The sequence below is a fragment of the Lutjanus erythropterus genome, chromosome 19, assembly GCF_056507025.1.
Source record: "Lutjanus erythropterus isolate fLutEry1 chromosome 19, fLutEry1.hap2, whole genome shotgun sequence".
NCBI classification, from domain to species: Eukaryota; Metazoa; Chordata; class Actinopteri; order Lutjaniformes; family Lutjanidae; genus Lutjanus; species Lutjanus erythropterus.
In genome coordinates, this window is record NC_139335.1 from 16,775,263 (window position 1) to 16,794,173 (window position 18,911).

At 38.2% G+C, this 18,911-nt stretch overlaps 2 protein-coding genes across 2 annotated transcripts in view; both read left to right on the forward strand.

The window, feature by feature from the left end:
- The window catches only part of ern1 (endoplasmic reticulum to nucleus signaling 1), a 28,695-nt gene extending 26,346 nt beyond the window's left edge, over positions 1-2,349 (forward strand). Inside the window, exons 21-22 of the mRNA XM_084743536.1 lie at positions 453-520; positions 964-2,349. Of these exons, the coding sequence (XP_084599662.1) occupies positions 453-520; positions 964-1,509 (614 nt within the window). The 3' untranslated portion in view covers positions 1,510-2,349. The remainder of the gene's footprint in view (positions 1-452; positions 521-963) is intronic.
- A 5,649-nt stretch (positions 2,350-7,998) lies between these two features.
- Positions 7,999-17,836, forward strand: samd9l (sterile alpha motif domain containing 9 like). The gene is made up of 3 exons (XM_084745064.1): positions 7,999-8,095; positions 11,495-11,552; positions 12,864-17,836. The coding sequence occupies exons 2-3, from the start codon at positions 11,549-11,551 to the stop codon at positions 17,507-17,509; spliced, it is 4,650 nt and encodes a 1,549-aa protein (XP_084601190.1). The 5' UTR covers positions 7,999-8,095; positions 11,495-11,548; the 3' UTR covers positions 17,510-17,836.
- The last annotated feature ends 1,075 nt before the right edge of the window (positions 17,837-18,911 follow it).

The following is an 18,911-nucleotide window of genomic DNA, read 5'->3' on the forward strand; positions in this document are numbered from 1 at the left end:
TAGAATTACCAGTCGTAGAATGTAGATAAGAGTATTTATTGAAGTACTGTGCAAGTACATTTTTGAGGCACTTGCACTTTCTTGAGTATTTCCATTTACAGCTACGTTAAACAAAGCCAAAGTAGTGCATCTTTAAATTAATTTATTTTAGTCAGATTTTACAAAAAAAATAAGATTGTGAGGCAGCAGCAGAGCGAACAGATCAGGGAGGGGGAGAGCATCTGCTAGACCAAGTTACTTTATTGTGGATCGATGGATTAAAAAAAATGAAAATGCTAAATGCGTCACCAAATCTACTTGGTTGGCTGTTACCTGGGTGGCCTGCCCAAGTAAAGTCTATGTGTGGGAAATACTGGTTTTACAGTGTACACTCTGTTTATACATCTGGCTCCAGATGTTGTTTTGTTCTCAACTCTGAGAACTGCACTGATCTTTCTCCCTTTCTTTGACAGATCTGCGAAAATTTCGCTCCTATAAGGGAGGGTCAGTCAGAGACCTGCTGCGTGCCATGAGAAACAAGGTAGGAATACATTCTCATTTTTTGTTATAAAATATGTATGCATGTATGTCAGGTATAACACAAATGGCATATCTTATTTCCTAGTAAAATCATGCTGAGAATGTATTAGATATGACGAATTCAGATTATATTGACCAAGCTGTCGAAATAAAAAAGGTTCCAAACCAATTGAAATGTGCCAAATGTTCCAAAAGTAATTCACAATGTTTGTTTTGGTCTGTAAAAAAAAAGTGCATTTTCCTCAATGCTCAACTTATCAAATACAAATACAAATAGATACAAAGTAGCATATGTAAACAAAAAAGAGAAAAAAGTATATAGCAGTATAAAGTATATAAAAGTTAAAAAGTTTGTATGTTGTCAAAAGATCCAGTAATTGTATAAATATTCAATAAAAAAAAGTTTTCTACTGTAAGATTTAACATTTTCCCTTCCTTCTACAGAAACATCATTACCGAGAGTTGCCTGCTGAGGTGCAGGAGACTCTGGGCTCTATCCCTGATGACTTTGTCTCCTACTTCACCTCCCGCTTCCCCCACCTGCTGATGCACACGTACCTGGCCATGCGGACCTGTGCGTCTGAGAGGCCATTCCTGCCTTATTACTCTACTGCAGAGCAGCTTGCAAAAACACAGGCCCAGTCCACGCATCTCGGGCCACAGAGACAAAACGAGCCGTGCACTCAGCAGCTGCCAACACACACGTCACCACCCTCCTCACAACCCCAGGAACATACACATTGTTCACAGCCTGTGCAGGTCTCTCACACGACATCTGCCGAGTTAGTGCCCACAACATCACCAGATGAGCCTGTATCATCACATTTGCCAGTTCAGACAGTGCGGCCAGCAGCGACGGCACCGTCCACACAGACTGAGCCCACATTTGCCTCTGAATCACCTACAGATCCTCTCAGGCAAAGAGAATCCAGTGAGTCTGAGAAACGCACACTGCCACATCCTTCTACACTGGACAGTGAACCAGTGTGAACTGAACCAGAGTCAGGTGGACCCAGCACAGACGGGAGCATTACCTTCGAGAGTGAGTGGACACAAGTGGGACTGCGTTGCTGTGTCATGAGCTGGTGAGGACCAGGCCTGCAGTGCCTGGGATCCACTGCCGGGCCAGCAGCTGCATCCTTAGTTAAGTGCCTTCTGCTCACCTGGGTTCAAATGTTCTCTGACAGAACCGTCCACAAACCTGCCTCGAGGAAGTAGGTTAACCAACAGGGTGTTGTTGGTATTATCTTGTAGCAGGACTTTTTTTTTATTCTTTAATGGCATGTCCAAAAAAAAAAAGTTTGTCCCAGAAATATTTGGCCTCTATTGTGGAAAACATGTCTGGATGTTGAACACTTGGGTAGTTTTATTGTGCAATGTTGTATTTCTCAGTGAGCCTGTTCACTGCACAGATACTGTATATATATTTTTGTATAGACTGATTCAGAATTTGGATCATCAACGATAAATCATTTAATGTGGCCGGCGTGCCTTTTGTTTTTTTTAAAAAAGAAGAAAATATCACTGTGCTGTGTGGGTACAGGTGTTTAAAATTGACTATGCTAAATGTGCTTGATTCCAGTTAATGCTGCTAGACTGCTTCTCTTTTGTCAATCAAGACTATTGTGCTGACTCAGCAAGAGTGGACTGTTCCAAAGGGTGTTCAGGGTGGCCTCTGAACACAGTGGGTAATTTTATTCTCATGCGATTATGCAGTCAAAGATAAGTTTATAGGTCGGGCTGCAGAACTCTCATGTATAATAATTTTTCAAGGGTGTCAAAATGAAGTCAAGGACTTGCACATTAAATTCTATTTTTTTTATACGAAGACTTTGCTTGTTGGTTGATTGCTGTATCTGAAGGTGGGGATTGGGAAGGTATGGAATTTTCAAGTACAGTCAGTTTCTAATAGATTTGACTTGAAAATACTTTTATTTATAGGTGCTCAAAGCAGCTGGTATGCACTGAATTGTCTTCTCGTACACTACTGGACCGATCTGCCTATTTTTCTCATTTTTGGCGACAACTCAAGAATTCACATGCAAATTATAATGAAATTACACACATATTTAAAAGGATAAAATCAAGGTGATGGCATTTATTTACTGTGACGTGTAATGCTTCTTCCTCAGTCCTCTGCACTCCTCTGTAAAAACGGCATGTTTCTCACTGGAAATTATTCACTAGAATCACACATGTATAGTGATAACTTTCATCAAAAATACACTTAATTTCTTTTATTAAATTCCTTCAAAATCTCAGGTCAATATCGTGGTAGGTTCCATATCAAAATGTTCAGTCTTCATTACGTACATTTTATGGGTCTGTACAGATATGGATATAAACTGTAACTTGACTGGTTGCTTTGTTTTATACAACCCTTGAAAGCTGAATTCTCACTCGTCTTAATCGCTGCTAGCAGCCGCAAGTGATTGACAACTGCTTCAGTTTGAAATCTTGTTCCAGCTCAGGACAACGTATGTGGAGGTCATTCACTTCCACTGTTTGGGAGATTCAGCAGTGTTTTGTGGACTAAAAAAACTAAACCCAACCCTCAGTCGGTGTGAGGGTGAGTAGATGAGGATGGAACTTTCATTTTTGGTTGACAGAACATTTAATATCTCCAGTTGTGGTAACGTTGCAGTAGGTGCTTCACCATCTGTTGCACTCAACTAAGTGACCTCTTGTAGTTGCCTCAGTTTCAGCTTTTTCAGCCTCAGCTGTAGTATTGCTACGCTTCAACCACAAATACATTTTCTCAATTTTTTGGTCTGTCATTCAATACCATAACTGGCTTCCTGGTTTTATGACAGTTGACATTTTTCAGCAGTTAATGATTGCATTGCAAAGAGGAATACCGAATATAAAATGTGGTTTAATTAAACTTACATTTACATTTTTGTTGAATTTATTATAGTTTAATTATTTCAGGAATTATGCAGGACTGACATTTTTTTCTTAAACGAGCCGCCTGAGTACTAATAAAGTACTGAGGAGTATTTGCGAAACACTGGTTTAAAGTAGCAGACAGTGTAACAGAGCGTAAAGTGTAACATCCTGCAAATAAAAGCAGAAATTTTAATCCAAGCAAATGAAGCAGACCTTTGCCAAAAAGGACTAGTGCAGTAACACAGATCCAGTGTGTGAATCGTTGTGCCCTCTCCAAGACACATACCTACATATGTGTAATATATCGCAGTTTGTATAGCAGGATTTAGGCCAGTGAAAACTAAAATGCAGTTTAGAAAGTATCACTCTGATATTCATCTTCTCATCAGCAGCTCATTTCTCATGATGGTTTTATCTCTGAGAGGTTTGTATTTGGCTCCAAGACTTGAAAGAGGAGCCAGTAGAAGTGGTCCAGGTACCCGTTAAGGAGGTCCCACTTCTCCCTTCAGGTGGTGTTTTGAACAGGATTATCAGACAATTTTGCCCTATGTATCATTAAAGCAGTTAATGACTTGACCTGCTGGCACTGTTCCTGACACACAGTCATTCTGTGATAAATGCTGAGGTGTGGCTGTGGACAAACAGTTATATAACGTGGGGATAAAATGCATTGTACTGCACTGGTCAAACAGGTTATCCCTGACCTTTTTCTGCTTATTTTGACTGTGTTAACTCTTTGTCTTCCAGTACAAAGGTAAATATTCAGTTGTCAACTTCTGTGGCCTTTTCTGGAACTTCATTATTCTAAATTTAAATTATGTTTGTGGTTTAATCACGATTACAATAGCTTTAATTATAACACACTATACTTGTCCCCCATTATTCTACATATAATATCAGTGGAGGAAATGTCAGCTCACCTTTCTTATAAGTTCTCTAAACTACATAACTAATATTACAGAATTGAGACGTTTTGTTACTTCTTTTGAGGGCAGGGCTTTGGAACATTATGGTTGTACTGCAGTAGATAAGTTCATTTGAATAACTTTGTTGTGCCATTTCATATAATTCTGCACTGCTTGCCAGCAGCATTAACAGGTTACTGACACTATTATATTGTTTATAAAAATGTTCTGTAGACGTCAGGGTGTAATCATGTGACGCTCAGCTTAATATTTGTGGTATCCAGTGGAGGTGGTTTGTTTTGCCCTGTGCAGGAGTGTGTATGTATTTCCTCAAGATGTGCAGTGGATCCAGACCAACAGAAAAGCACCAGACTGCTGCATCTCAAGGTGGGGATTAGGAAAATATGGAATATTTAACAACAAGAGTGTCTACAAGAAACTACTTAGGTAACAGTATTTTTGTTTACATAAGCTCCAACCAGCTAGTATGCCCTGAATTATCTGGGTTAGTCACTGCAGTTAACACCGATTTAGAGTGCAGTACTGTGTAATAATTCTGTCTGAGTTATGGAGGACTGGCAAACAAAAGCAGAATTTTTTTTACAAGCACAGTAACACAGAGCCAGTGTGTGAAATCCTGTGGCCTCTCCAAGTCTCACACTGTGACACATGTTGATATATCAAAAACCTGCTTATTAAACCCAATGAAGGATACAATGCAGTTTAGCTAGAAAGGAACAATCAAAGGAACTCTCTACCATAGCAGGAAAAGAGGAGATCAATATCAGTTTTAACTCTGTGCTTTCAGGGCACTACAGAGAGGGTTGGGATGTGTTAAAGTAAGTTGGCTCAAAGACTGGAAACATGAACCAGTAGAAATGATCCAGACACCAGGTAAGAATGCGTCACACCTCTCTTCATGTGGTCTCTTGAATCGGGTTGCCTTATGACTTGCTATGTCTTGTTTTGTTCATACTGGTTAATGGTTAACACAGTGGTTATACAATGTGGTGATACTTCACAGCTCAGGCCAAACAGGTGACCTACCCTGCCTTTTCATCTTGGTTGGACTGTGTTTACTGTCTTCCTGTCCAGCATGCTGTACTTTGCAATATTATGTTGTCAGTGTCACTTGGCCTGTTTTCTCTGCTGTTCTGTGGAACTTAATTATCAATTTTAATGCTGTCACTGGTTTTGCCACAATTTACACAAGCATTGATATGTATTATATAGAATGGCTGGGTGGTATGGCCTAAAATTTATATCATGGTATTATCTGAGGCATGAGTGAGAACAGTTTATATCACAGTATATTTGTTTTTATTAAAATTTCAATAAAAATGGAGGAAAACACTGGCTGGGAAACTGCATGGCAGCTATTACTGCATTCTTGTTATTACAAGGACATATTTCACACAGTACAGAGGTATTTTTAGAACATTTAATGTGCAAAATTGGAATAATAAATTAAAAAAATACAAAAAGTTTTCTAAAGTATATCAAGTATTACTGGCCCTTGTAACCACTGTTGTTCAACGAAATTTGCAAATGATCGTTTTCAGCTCATTGTCTGGTTGATGCTTGTTTTGGTCAAGCATTGTGAGGGCTCTACTGGTCAGCATAGTACAAAAATGTAGTCAAAATTCAAACCATATGCCGAAATCATACTATAGAGTTTATACCATCTACCCCTGTAATACACTGATTTTTTTCCACACATTTATGGACCATTCTACACAAATGGTGGAATCTGGGTGACACACATTTTCTGAAATTCATGTGTTATTACCTAAAACTGCACTAACTAAACTCTCAACTTGTTGAATCCAAAACAAGTTGAGCTTAATGTATTTCTACACTTTTTATTTATTTTATCAAATATTCATGTGCCGTTTATTTCTCATTAGTGTCATATATAATGTAACCGACATTAAATATTTCTAAAAAGTTTTTTCTTATTACAAACTGAATATTCCGTTAAAGGCAAAGTAGTGGAATGATAAAACCAAGAAAAAATATTTGATTAATTATGTTTCTTAATAAAATTGCATGTTTAAATGACATTGTATGAATTTGTTGAATTTGCACCACAAATGTTCTCTGTCAAATCAACAAAACTGAGAAATATTCAAACAAAAAGTGTTAACTCTAAAATATCAACAATCATTAATCACCAATTTGCAAACAAAATATTGCTAGAAAAAAACATTAATAAAATCACAGTGTTGATGGTAAAACCAGTGACGCAATATAACAAAAGTAACATTTATACAGGAATATCATTGGTGTTACTAGTGTGAACACTGAGAGGATCAACACCAGTGAATCAGTGATAACTTGGAGGAAAAATATCTATATTTTGAGTAAATGGCTGCCATGTGTGAGACCTCTTGCCTTCAGGCATATTGAAATCATTGAACTAATCAGGTTAATCAATTTTTATGTTCAGCCTTTCACCTGTGCGGCTGTGAGTTCAGCAACATCAATGAAGGAATTAAAAGCTTCATGCATTAAAAAAAGGGAAGAAATCTGACTTTCCACATGCCTTTGTCCACTGCACTTCCTCTAATAACCACTTTAACCATGAAAAATGTCAAAGGGTCAGTGAGTTATTTCAAAATTAAACAGTTTTGTGTAACAGTAACACTAATGACACAATTTTGGGTGACTGACATTTATTTGATATTATAAACAGAAAATAGCTATTTATTTGCATGTAATGTTAATGTAAATATAGATGAGAAACAAGTTTCCTGAACCCAAATGTGAATCAGGCACTAAACCAGTGGGAGTGCGTCTGAGAGACCCAAAGTGAAAGTCAATAATTATAATTGCAATGAGTTCTTGTGATAAAGAAGGACACAGGTCATACTGTAAAGCGACAGACTAAAAAGGGGAGAGCAGTTGGGGGAAGGTAAGGTGTGATTTCAGGAGACAACTGGGCTCTCCTCACAATACAACAAAAGGTTCATTTACAGAGGTATGTTAATGGTTGTAAACAGGCTGACTCTCAGCAGAGACACACAAATTCATAAAGAACCACACAAATATAAGAATAAAATAGAAAGAAATAAAATATTGTCTTCCACATGTATGACAAATGTGACAAGATAATTACTTGAATTTATAATTTTAAATTAATTGCTAAAATTAAACATTGAACATTAGATGAAGAAACTTCGTTTTACAAATGCAAGGGCAGACTATTTATCGAACATATATAATTAATGTAATTCGTGGGTCAACTGACTAAAAAAGTAAGAGTCAGCACTTCCACCATTTTGGAGGATGACCTTAGACATTATTCTGCACATAACTTTTGAAACCAAAGTGGTTTCTTTTTTTTCCAGCCTTTTTCTTTTATTGCTTCTCTTTTTTTAAATTGCATATGGTCAACTTTCAATATGATTGTACCACTATTTCTAGGTATATTTGAATATGCTTAATTTGACTCATCATGAATACTTCTTGACTGTATCATTAAAAAGCGCTACATTTGTCCATTAAATAGTTTTTTGAGTTCTGGATGTTGTCATGTGAGGCTCGGTTTAATCTTGACTGACTGTGGGGTGTCCACTGCTTTCTGAGTCAGTGCAGTCAGAGGGTATGCGGGTACTGGAATCAGTTTAAACAAAAACGAAACTCGAGGAGCTGAGCATGCGCAGTACGGGCAGCCCAACCCGTCGGGCGGCATCAGACCAAAAACAGTGAGAGCTCAGAAACACAGCAGTCCCGCGCTTCTGTGACCGCGTCTCACACGTTTCACTGCTGGGTCTTCTAAGGTAAGAACAATGGTCGCCTTTTTATCGGTTTTGGTGGATTAACGGGTGCTGAAATACAAAATACATCAAAAACAGGTCATTTTACATCTTCATCAGTTTCCCTGTCCACCACCAAATGGCAGACAGGGAAACTGATGAAGAATTAAGATACTAAATAACCAGATATTTTCTTCAGGAATTCCTGAGAGCTAAAATGTGCATGAATATTGGAGTAAGTAGCCAGACACATGGCTCTAAATGAATGGTAATGTTAGTGTGTCTGCTAGGTTTGTAAATCTGTCGGTTGTTAACAAGCAGGAACAGATTATTGGTCAACACTGGCCTATCACAGTTATATCTCTCTATTACCAGATGAATATCATCCATAATAGAATCAATCAATTATTTACATTAACCGTCAACTGTTTTGATAACCAATTAATCAGTATTTTTACAACAAGAAAAATTAAAATTCTGTGATTCCAACTTTCTAAATGTGTCTTCTATGACAGTGAACTGAATGCCTTTGGGTTGTGAGAAAAACAAAACAATTGAGAACGTCACCTTAGGCTTAGAAGAAACACTGAACGACATTTTTCAGCATTTTATAGTCCAAACAGCCATTAATCAAGTAATCATTATTAATAAAATTAATTATTTTCTCAATTAATCAACTATGAAAATAATCTATAATAATATATGATTTCACAGATTAAAAATCAATTGAATTCTGAGGCAAAATGCTCTATAACAGCCAAAGTATGTTTGTCATTTTTTATGTATGTTAATAAATAAATAAATAAATGAACATTTGACGAGTCAGAACTGTTCTTTATTTTTGTTATAGTGATGTCAGTTAGTCCAGCATGTTTGATTAACGTTAATGCTGTGTACCATACCACTCGGTTCACTGATCTGTGCCTGGGACCACTTGAAAAGGTGGTCTAGAGTTTGGTTCATGTGTCCTCAGGTAAGGTTCACATCAGATTTGAACACTAACCGTAACAAAACAAAGAAGTAGACTGCTACTTGGACCTTGTAATTGGCAGCTATTCTACACCATAGCAACAACGTAAACAAATGTTGTATTGATGATTATGCAAGTACACTCAGGTACAGAACAGCTTTACTAGTGTGAAAGTTGACCAGCAGGAGAGTGGGGTGGGGGAGGGTGGGGGCTATTATACTTAGGCAAGGTACAAAGCAGTTGTACCTAATGTGAAAAGACCCTAAATTATCCATCACTGTTCACCTGATCTGAACCTTTCTCATCTGCAAATGTGCATAAACTGCAGGTTATATTAAGGTTATTATAATTTATTTTTTAAATACAAACTGATTGTCTAATTGCTGTTGGGCATGAATTAATGGCATCATCTTAAAAAAGAAAATCCATATTATGCATCCCTGCTAATAAGTTTGCCACACCTTTAAAGGTGATAAGATGTCAGTGTTCACACACAGCTGACCCCTGATGGCCAAAACAAATGTTATTTTGTAGTTTTAAACATCACACGCTTAACTCCACCCCAGCCCAAGCTTACAATTAACTTTTAATAATTAACCTTAACCCTTTTATAATATTTGGATATGTATAAGTTTAACAACTGTATGTTGTACTGAATATGTGTCATGGTTGAAGTACAACTTGAAAGTAATTTCCTTGTTTTTGTTCCTTATTTTTGAGAAACATTTACATTTTTATTTATTAAATTAGGTCAAGAAAACTTAAGAAACTTAACATTCACACACCCACACGTGTGTTCACTTATCACATTCATGCAGGGATACAGATAGAGGCACAGTAATGCATATCGAGGTGCCAGACTTACCTCACTGTACTGTATCAGTAAAATTTTGTCAAAACCCATGAGTTTACTAGTTGTACTTACAAGCAGTAACTGTTGACTTGTAGCATAAATAAAAAGTTTATTAGCTGTGGTGCCCTTGCCAGCTTTGCATTTCAGTGAGTGGGTTTTTTCTCTTTCTCTTTTTCTCTATACTCTGTGATACTCTCTCACCCAGATGTTCTCCCATATATTGATTGATTTAATGTTAACTGGTACTCGGTTGTACTGATGAGATTTGGTCGGTACCAGTAAAAGTGCAGAGTTCAGCACCCAACTCTACCCGCCAAACTCTTAATTAAGTGATGTCTGAGAGTTGCTCCTTCCAGCCGCCTGCTGTTTTGACACCTTGACTGTCATGTAAACTGTATTTCCTTCCTCTTGCCCCTTTCAATTTGACCCTTTTGATCCTGTCAGTGGTATCTGTTACTCTGTCTAGATGTAAATGCCTTCGCTCCTTCCTTTTTGCTCCATTGGCAATTTCATGCAATCTGATTACTGCTTCCCCATCCTTCGATGGCCCTGGTTTTAAGGATGAAAGTATTTCACTTCCTTTTCTCTGGGTCAACTCACTGACTCAGATTAGCTCTGTGTCTGTCAAATTCACTAGTTTGTTGGCATACTTTAATAAACACACCACTACAGCAAATTAAACTTTCATTTAATTTTTCTTCAACTGTGGGTGTTAATTTTGGACCCTGCACACCAAAACAAAGAAAAAAAGTGCATTGAATATGACAACAGTAAAATATTAGTAGTTAAAATCATAAAAGATAAAACAAGCAGGGGTGGCACTATACCAATAACACAACCTTTAATATTGACTGATACCAATACCAATCAATATCATCTTTTTCTTGTCTTAAACAACTGAGCTCACTTTTTGCACACAGAACTTCTAGCAGCACTTCTGATCGTTCAGCGCCATTCAAAAATTCAAATTGAAAAAAACTGCATAATACTGTATAAATTGCACTCAGCTGTTCAGGTTTTTCTTCTTTGAGCTTGAAATATGTTCACTAGGGCTGTGACAGTATGGATTTTTTTCTCACGGCAGTGAAATAGCAGGATCATGGTTTGCTGTGACTAGCCAATAGTAACATTTTACTGGACTTAATTGAGGGATACTGTCATAAGAGTACTGTACTGGTGAGGGAGAGCGAGTAGCTGGCTGCTAGCAAATGTGAGTCTGGCGGTAAATGTACAGTACAGGTTACAGTGTGTCAGTTAATAAACAGTGCAGCATCTCGTTTGACCAAATGTGTTTGTTTTGCTTTGTGCTACAGCTAAAAGAGAAGAACCCAGAGGAACCAATTAAAACATTAAATTAGAGTTGCAGAATTTCTATGCCTTTATTTATGTAAACATGAATTATTATTATATTATATTACAATTATCATACTATTTCGACAACACAGGGTGTGCCGAACTGAGAAAGTCACTGAACATCCTGTATTGATTGGGTTTGGGATAAATACACATTCTGTTACACCCCCAAGAACTAAAGCTATCTGTGATTCCAGTTTCACAAAGTTTGTCAAGATATATGACTGTGTTATGTTTTCTTTTGCAGATGGAAGGTGATGATATATAAACACTAGTTAATAATGTGACGACAAGAGAAATCATGGGTGAGTACAATGACAGCTTAATTTTTATGAGATGTCCTTTTCTTCAGGACTTGCAAGCGGTATAGTAATTGGAACTGTGAGCAGTTATATAATGATTTTTTTTCCCAACATTATATTATGAATCATAAATTGGTCTTCTATCGGAGATTTGATATGCATATGGAGGAACACTATAATCACAATAATCTAATTACCATCTCCTATCATGTATAACACACGCACACACTTAAAAAAAAAAAAATCTTACTTTGTATTTGTGACTAATTTAAAGCTGCACCAGTCAGTATTTTGATATTAACAATGAGTCAAAGGATGATGTGCAATGTGAACTCGTGGGCTCACTCGATGACAAAGCCACATTCATCACTCTGCAGTTCCCCTCAACTATATGGAGCATTTAGCACTTTCAGCACATTGCTTTGGTTTTACAGACCAGAACTGTTTGCTGTTTTGGTTCAGTGGTGCTGTTCATTCTCATTAATCTTATTTCCAGCTATTTCCACCATGAAGATGCTCTCAGCTAAACGCTTTGATAGTATAGTATAGCCCTGATTAAGCCACTGTACACGACCTGACAGATGTTGATCGAACTCTGTTACAGCTCTGTTACTGTCTCTGTTGGTGGATCAGAGGCAAAACAAAACTGAACCCCTATTCCGCCTCTATACCTTTTACACGGATGATGAGGCAGAATAAAGGTGCAATATTCCTGCCTTAAACAGGGGGCTAAAGATGGTGAGGGAGACAGACTAGGTATCAGCAAAAATAAAGGTAATACATTTACAACACAAAATACTAAAGGATAGCGCTTTGTAATCCCATGCCAGAGCTCACTGAAGCAAGGTACAGCCAGGCTAGAGCGCCTCTTGTATTTCATGTCATTTTGCATTTCCTGACGGGTTAGTTCTTGGTTAATAGATGTCAGCTATAAAAAGCAAAATTATCAGAAACTGACATCCCGAGTGGAGACCAGACCAAAGATACCTGGATGGCCAGAACCACAAGTTAGCATTGCTGTGTTTTGGCTGGACTTAATTAGGAATTAATGGACTTAGGTCCAAGTGCCCAGCAGACAAGTTGGAAAGTATTGAAATTCAAAATAACACATTTTTGTTTTTTGACTTTTCATGGGATTGACAAAATAGAAGCATTACAATTTTGTCCAAGTTTAATGTATGTGCTAAGACCAATCATCTCTAAATTTGCAAACTGCAAGTATGCCTATAGTGTAGTACAGAACTGTAGTGCTTCTCTGATTCTGTTATTTATAATTAAACCTGTTGTTTTTTTTCTGTATTTCCTGCTATACAGCTGACAAACCTGACCAGACACCCAACAGTTGGACTGAATCTCAAGTAAGCACCTGGCTAAGATCTTTTGGAGTGAAAGAGAATTACATAGAGAAGCTCTATGAAGAGGAGGTAGATGGACAAATCCTTCTGACACTGAATGAGGACTTTTTGAAGACAAAGATTTGCATGAAATCAGGGCCTGCTCATTTGATTCTTCAAAAGAGAGATGAGCTCATCAATTCCAAGCAAAGGTCTCAGGAGAAGGAAAAGAACAGCAGTGGCAAAAAAACAAAGTTGGAGCAAAAAGACAATCAGAAATCAGCTCAATGTCTTCCTACAACAAGTGAAAGTCCTCCAGCACAGACTCCTGAAAGAGATCAAGATGTTCCCTTACTTGAGAGACAAACAGCTCAGAAACACTGTGTGTTCACTTCAAAAGAAGACTGCAGACCAAGACCATTTGATCAAGAAGGGATTGATTTCATATATGTAAAGCACAGAGTCCTGCAACCTGAATCAGGTGCTTTTAATCTGATATCGCCATGCCATGAATTTAAGTCTTTTTCTGTAGCTGCTACATTGGAGCGCACAAGACTCCAAGCTAAGTTTGCCAAAGAGGTTCTTAAATTTGCAATTGGCTGTATGAATATCAGATCAAATGGCACAATACACTTTGGTGTGATGGACAGCAAGGAGGATGCAGGATATGTCCATGGTGAGATAATTGGCATCCCTGTAAAAGAGAAAGACATTTATGTAGATGCTTTGGACTACATTGAAAGGAGTGTCTCCTCTGACAAGGAACATGTACGACAGTGTGTGCGGCCACCAAGGTTCATTGAGGTTATGGATCAAGAAGGCACAGAAAAGAGGTATGTGGTAGAGGTTGACATTGTGCCTTCCTTAAGTATTGTAAAGAGCAAGGTGTATGCAGTTCGGTTGCCAAATTTCAAAGAGTCAACTAACAAAGTAGAATTCGAGAAAGAAACAATTCTGCGGAGGGTTGGTTCAAAAACAGAGCCAGTGAGTGACAAAGACCTAAGTGACTTTTACCAGCGAGTCAAAGATCGGGATGCTCAAAGAGAAGAAGCAGAGAAAAATCAGTTCCTCTGTGCCCCAGACATGTGCAAAGACCTTGGGAGGAAACTCACAATGCTAATGACAAGTGGGAAGAAATTTATCGAAAAGGAGAAATGGTTCATACTCGTCACAAACAAATTCAAACCTGATGACCTTTGCAACATTGACTGGTTGCTGAACATGAACATATTCTGTGTGTTTGACTTTGACCCAGACTCAAAGATATTGGGTCTTTGCAGTAGATACCTTGAGCATCTTGCTGCAAACATGCATTCACTGCAGAGCTACAGGATATCTGGTGACATGAGCATCAAAGAATTCATAAGCCACTTACATCTGTTCGAGCAAACTAGCTGGATCTTTTGTAATGGCAGGACTGACTTCAAAGGAAATGAAGCTCCATGTGATGAAATGACTTGGATCAAGACAAAAATGACTTTCCTGCGGGAATCTGTGTCTCTGATCTGTAAACAAATCTTGCCTAAAGGGACTTTCCAGGTCCTTTTTCTTCTCACATCACCAGTTGAGAAACCACTCTTGCACACCTTCAATGAGTTTTTCACAGACATGGAGGGTCACGAAGACATAATCTGCATCTGTGAATCACAGAAAAACTTCCAGAGGTGGCAAAACTTTGCAGAAGGTTCATGCGGAACAGAAACTGTGAACAACTCCAGTGTTGTTGGGATGAAAATGAGTCACATTAATGCAACTCTGCAACAAGTACAACCTATTAAAGCATGTGCTAGCAAATACTTGCCAATCTTCGTGAAAGGAACGTGTCTTCTTGAAACACAAATAGAGAAACAGATGTGTTCTCTGGAAATTCTGACAGTTGATCATTGTGATGAAACAACTGAAGACTTCATCGATGAGGAGAAAGCAAATATTGAAGAGCAGTTCTACCGTGGAGGGAGGGTCAGCTGGTTGAATTTCTGGCTTGCTGAGCACAAGTATGTTGGGGAGGTAATTGAACGAGATGCTTACGGAGAAGTTTCCAGACTCCTCCATGACACTTTGAAATGTAATGCAGATGAAACTCCGGTGAATACTATAAACATCTACCATCATCCAGGAAGTGGCGGAAGCACAGTGGCAAGGCAAGTGCTGTGGAACAACAGGAAAGATCTAAGGTGTGCAGTTGTGAGGCCTTCATATTCAGCTGCTGATGTTGCGCAGCATGCAGTTGAACTGAGAGAATATGAAGAACAAGATCCACAGAGGTGTCTTCCTGTACTGCTCCTCATTGAAGACTCGGACAAAGAATATCTAGATGATCTCAGGAATGAACTAGAGGTTGCCATTAACACAAAAAGAATCCAGCATGGAACTCTATGTTTCATTTTGTTGAGCTGCAGACGATCCCATGATCCAGAGAGGAAATGCAAGGAGTCTCCATTACAGAATGTGTCTGTCACACACAAACTGTCTGCCCAGGAGAAGAGAAAGTTTGCTGGAAAACGACAGGTGCTTGAAGAACGATATGAACCTCAGTTCATCCTGACATTTGTTTTGATGAGTGAAGGATTCAAAGAGAGCTACATTCAGGAGTTTGTGGAACATTTGCTCCAAGGCATTGATCATCGATCTGTTGTCACTCGGCTCATTCTCTTTGTGGCACTGCTGAACACTTACGTTCAAAACTCTTTCATCTCTCAGTCTCATTGTGAAGCTTTGCTTGCTTTAACCATTCACTTGGAGAGGTTTCACCAGCATGAGTTTGAGAAGTCACTCAGTCCACAGGCTAAACTAGTCTTTTTGCACCTTAGGGATGACAAGACACACATTGAATCAATCAGAATCATCCACCCACTTGTTGCAAAGGAAATTCTCCAACAACTTCTGGGGAACCAAAAGACCCAAAGCAGTTTGGCAATGGATCTGGTCTGTGAAACTGTCCTTTTTGAGCACAGATTTGGAAGGGATGAATATCTGTCATTTTTGAGAGCACTTTTCATAAGGCGATCCAGAATAAGCAAAGGAGACGAATATGATAGTTTTTTCTCTCCTCTGATTGAACATGTGTGTGAAAATGAGAAAAGCCCAGACAAAGCAATTGAGTTACTCAAGGAAGCATTCCAGCGTTTCCATAAAGATCCATTCTTTGCACAACAACTTGCGCGTCTTCATTACACTTATGAAAAGTTTGAAGAAGCAAAACACTGGGCAGAGACAGCTGCCAAACAGCTGCCCCACAACTCATACATACTTGACACAAAAGGGCAGGTGTACAGGAAATGGTTCCAAGCAAAATGCAAAGCTATTGACAATGACAATGTACCAAAGACACCTCAAAACACAGCAGATGCTGTGGAGACCGCACTGAAAGCCCTGGAGTGTTTTCAAGAATGTGAGAAAGCAGCTGATGCAGATATGGATAATGTAAACAGTTCAGGGTTTTTTTCTGAAGTTGAGGTTGGATGCAGCTTGCTCAAACTGATCTCTTCATTGGACGTGTTTGCAAACAGAGGCAGTGGCCATGCAGAGTGTATGAAGTACCTGTTAACACCTGATTACATTCCACTGGAAGTTGAAGATGCCTGGGAACCATTTCATGGTCGTTTGAAAAAACTGCACAAGACAATGCAAGATGCCTTGGAATGGATTTCAGAAGACCTCAGTTACTTCCAGACAGACATTGGTGCAGATGAAGAAGAGACCTCTGAAAGTCCTGAGGAGAAGATAAGCCATCCTCTGAAATGGCTGGCAAAAAAATCTTCAGAGTATGGGAAGTACTTCAGTGAAGCTTATTATGGTGCACTTGTACAACACGGGAAAACAATCCCACCCAATCTAACTCCTTTCCAAAAACGCATGATCATCTACCATCTTGGTGGCGGGAACATAACATCCATCCTCTCCAAACTAACTGACCAGAGGAATGCAGTACCTCTTCTACAGAGCATCCTTTCTCTGTACCCCAGCAATCCACTAAAGGCCAAATTTGGTCAAAGGGATATTGTCAATTACATAGTGGCCCACATCACTCTGAATTGTCTGTCACCAGATTCAGTAGACCAGGTAGCTCCATTGAAAGATCTACAGGCACTTTGTCGTCAGTTCCCATCTGATAAAAGGAAATGTTTACCAAGTGCCCTGTTCTTGCTGACCTTGCTTTTCTGGCCAGAGGATCATGACACAGACCTTGAGAGAGAAGCTAAATATGAAATTGTGCAATCAGCTGTTGAACACCTGGAAAAAGACTACTGGTCCAAGATGAAGGACATTCCTCAGCGGAAGAGAAGGCTTTACACCCATTTTTTTCTGGGCAGTGGAAGTGAATTGGATAAATTCGTCCACAAGAGAAAGTTTGAAAGACTCACAAAGGTGTTTTCAGTCTCAGAGAAGCGCATGAAGTGGTTCAGTGGTGAGGCGTGGAAAAAGCCAGAGATTGCCAAGATGCTGAAACGTGTGTCTGGATGGACTGAAGATGGAGTGGTGTACCTTGAAGGCCCTCAGAAAAAGAAGTTCAATATCCTGCCTCTTCATGTACCTTCAGTACCTCATAGTAATGAAAACATCACGTTCTACCTGGGGTTTACGTTCAGAGGCCCCGTTGCCTGCAACATTGTTGTGAAAAAATAGTTTGTCATTGATCAGTGATCCTGTCACAAACGGCTGCATGTCAGCCTGCTGAACTATTGGACTAGTATCCACCTCATTATCAAGAGCAAGAACAGATTATGAAAAGATCAATTCAGAGCACACAAGCTTGGTCATAAAAGTTTGTCAAGAAAGCAATATTTGTAAAAGACTAAGCTAAATGTTGAGGCATATGAGTATTGTATTGTTTTGTAAGATGCAAGATAGTTTGAAATTTACATTTTGCATATTCTTCTTACACTTGTAAGTACAGCTTAAGCATCAGAACAATTCTTAACTATTTTTGTGTATATATATATATATATATATATATATATATATATATATATATATATATGTGTGTGTGTGTGTGTGTGTGTGTGTGTGCGTGTGTGTGTGTGTCAACGTGGATAAATACATCATTTCTCAGAAGTAATACAATATAAACTAAGTCCTTGTTCAGACTCATAAATCCTGGTATTTCCATATTGTTTGTAAGACAGGTCCAGATGGACTGCAGTGGACATTTACAAAGTTCTAATTTACTCACTCCTCCGTATTTCCCAGAATACAATGTACAAAATAATGGAATTAATGGAATGTGTTCATGGGAATTGTATCAGTATTTTAACAACAAATGTATAAGGAGCTAAACAGCACCATTACAGTTGGAGAATGCATTCACATATTGATATACAACAGAAAATTTGTTTGATAGTAACATGAAGAAAGAGTTGACCCTGTAAACATTTTTTTATGTATGTAAAACATGTCTCTGAGTACAATACAGAGTTTTTCTTCAACTACTTTTATGCTGTCATTCCTTAAACAAAATATATTCACCTTACAAGTTCAACTGTTAGTCTTTTGTGATGTGATGTGAATTTACAATGCAGCAACTATCAGATGTTTTAAGGCAGACTTGTAAGGCCTATACTTGAAAAATGAAGACAAATCAACAACAAATTTAAGAAAAGCAAATTGAAAAAAACCTTGATACATTGCAACTTTGCAGTGTTTACATTTAAAGTAAAATTGTGAGACATTTGTCTGTAAAGTTATTCCAAAGATTATGGGTAATTACTGCCAGTACTTCACTATCTTTTTATTTTATACATGGGAATATTAAAAAGAACTTTGTCTGTTCATCTCTTTATTGTGATACACACTAGATATGTCAGAGCTGAAACATGTAGCTTTATAAATATAATAATAATAATAATAATAATAATAATGATGATGATGATGACCTGATAACCAGTGTTAGTTGTAGAAAACTGTGGCCCTCTGTCTTTATTTAAAGAACTCCTGGCTAGTAAACCAGGTTTCATGATTCAGACAACTTAGTAATTAATTATAAAAATGTTACAAAAACAGTAATTTGCCGATATTTCATAACTAAAGG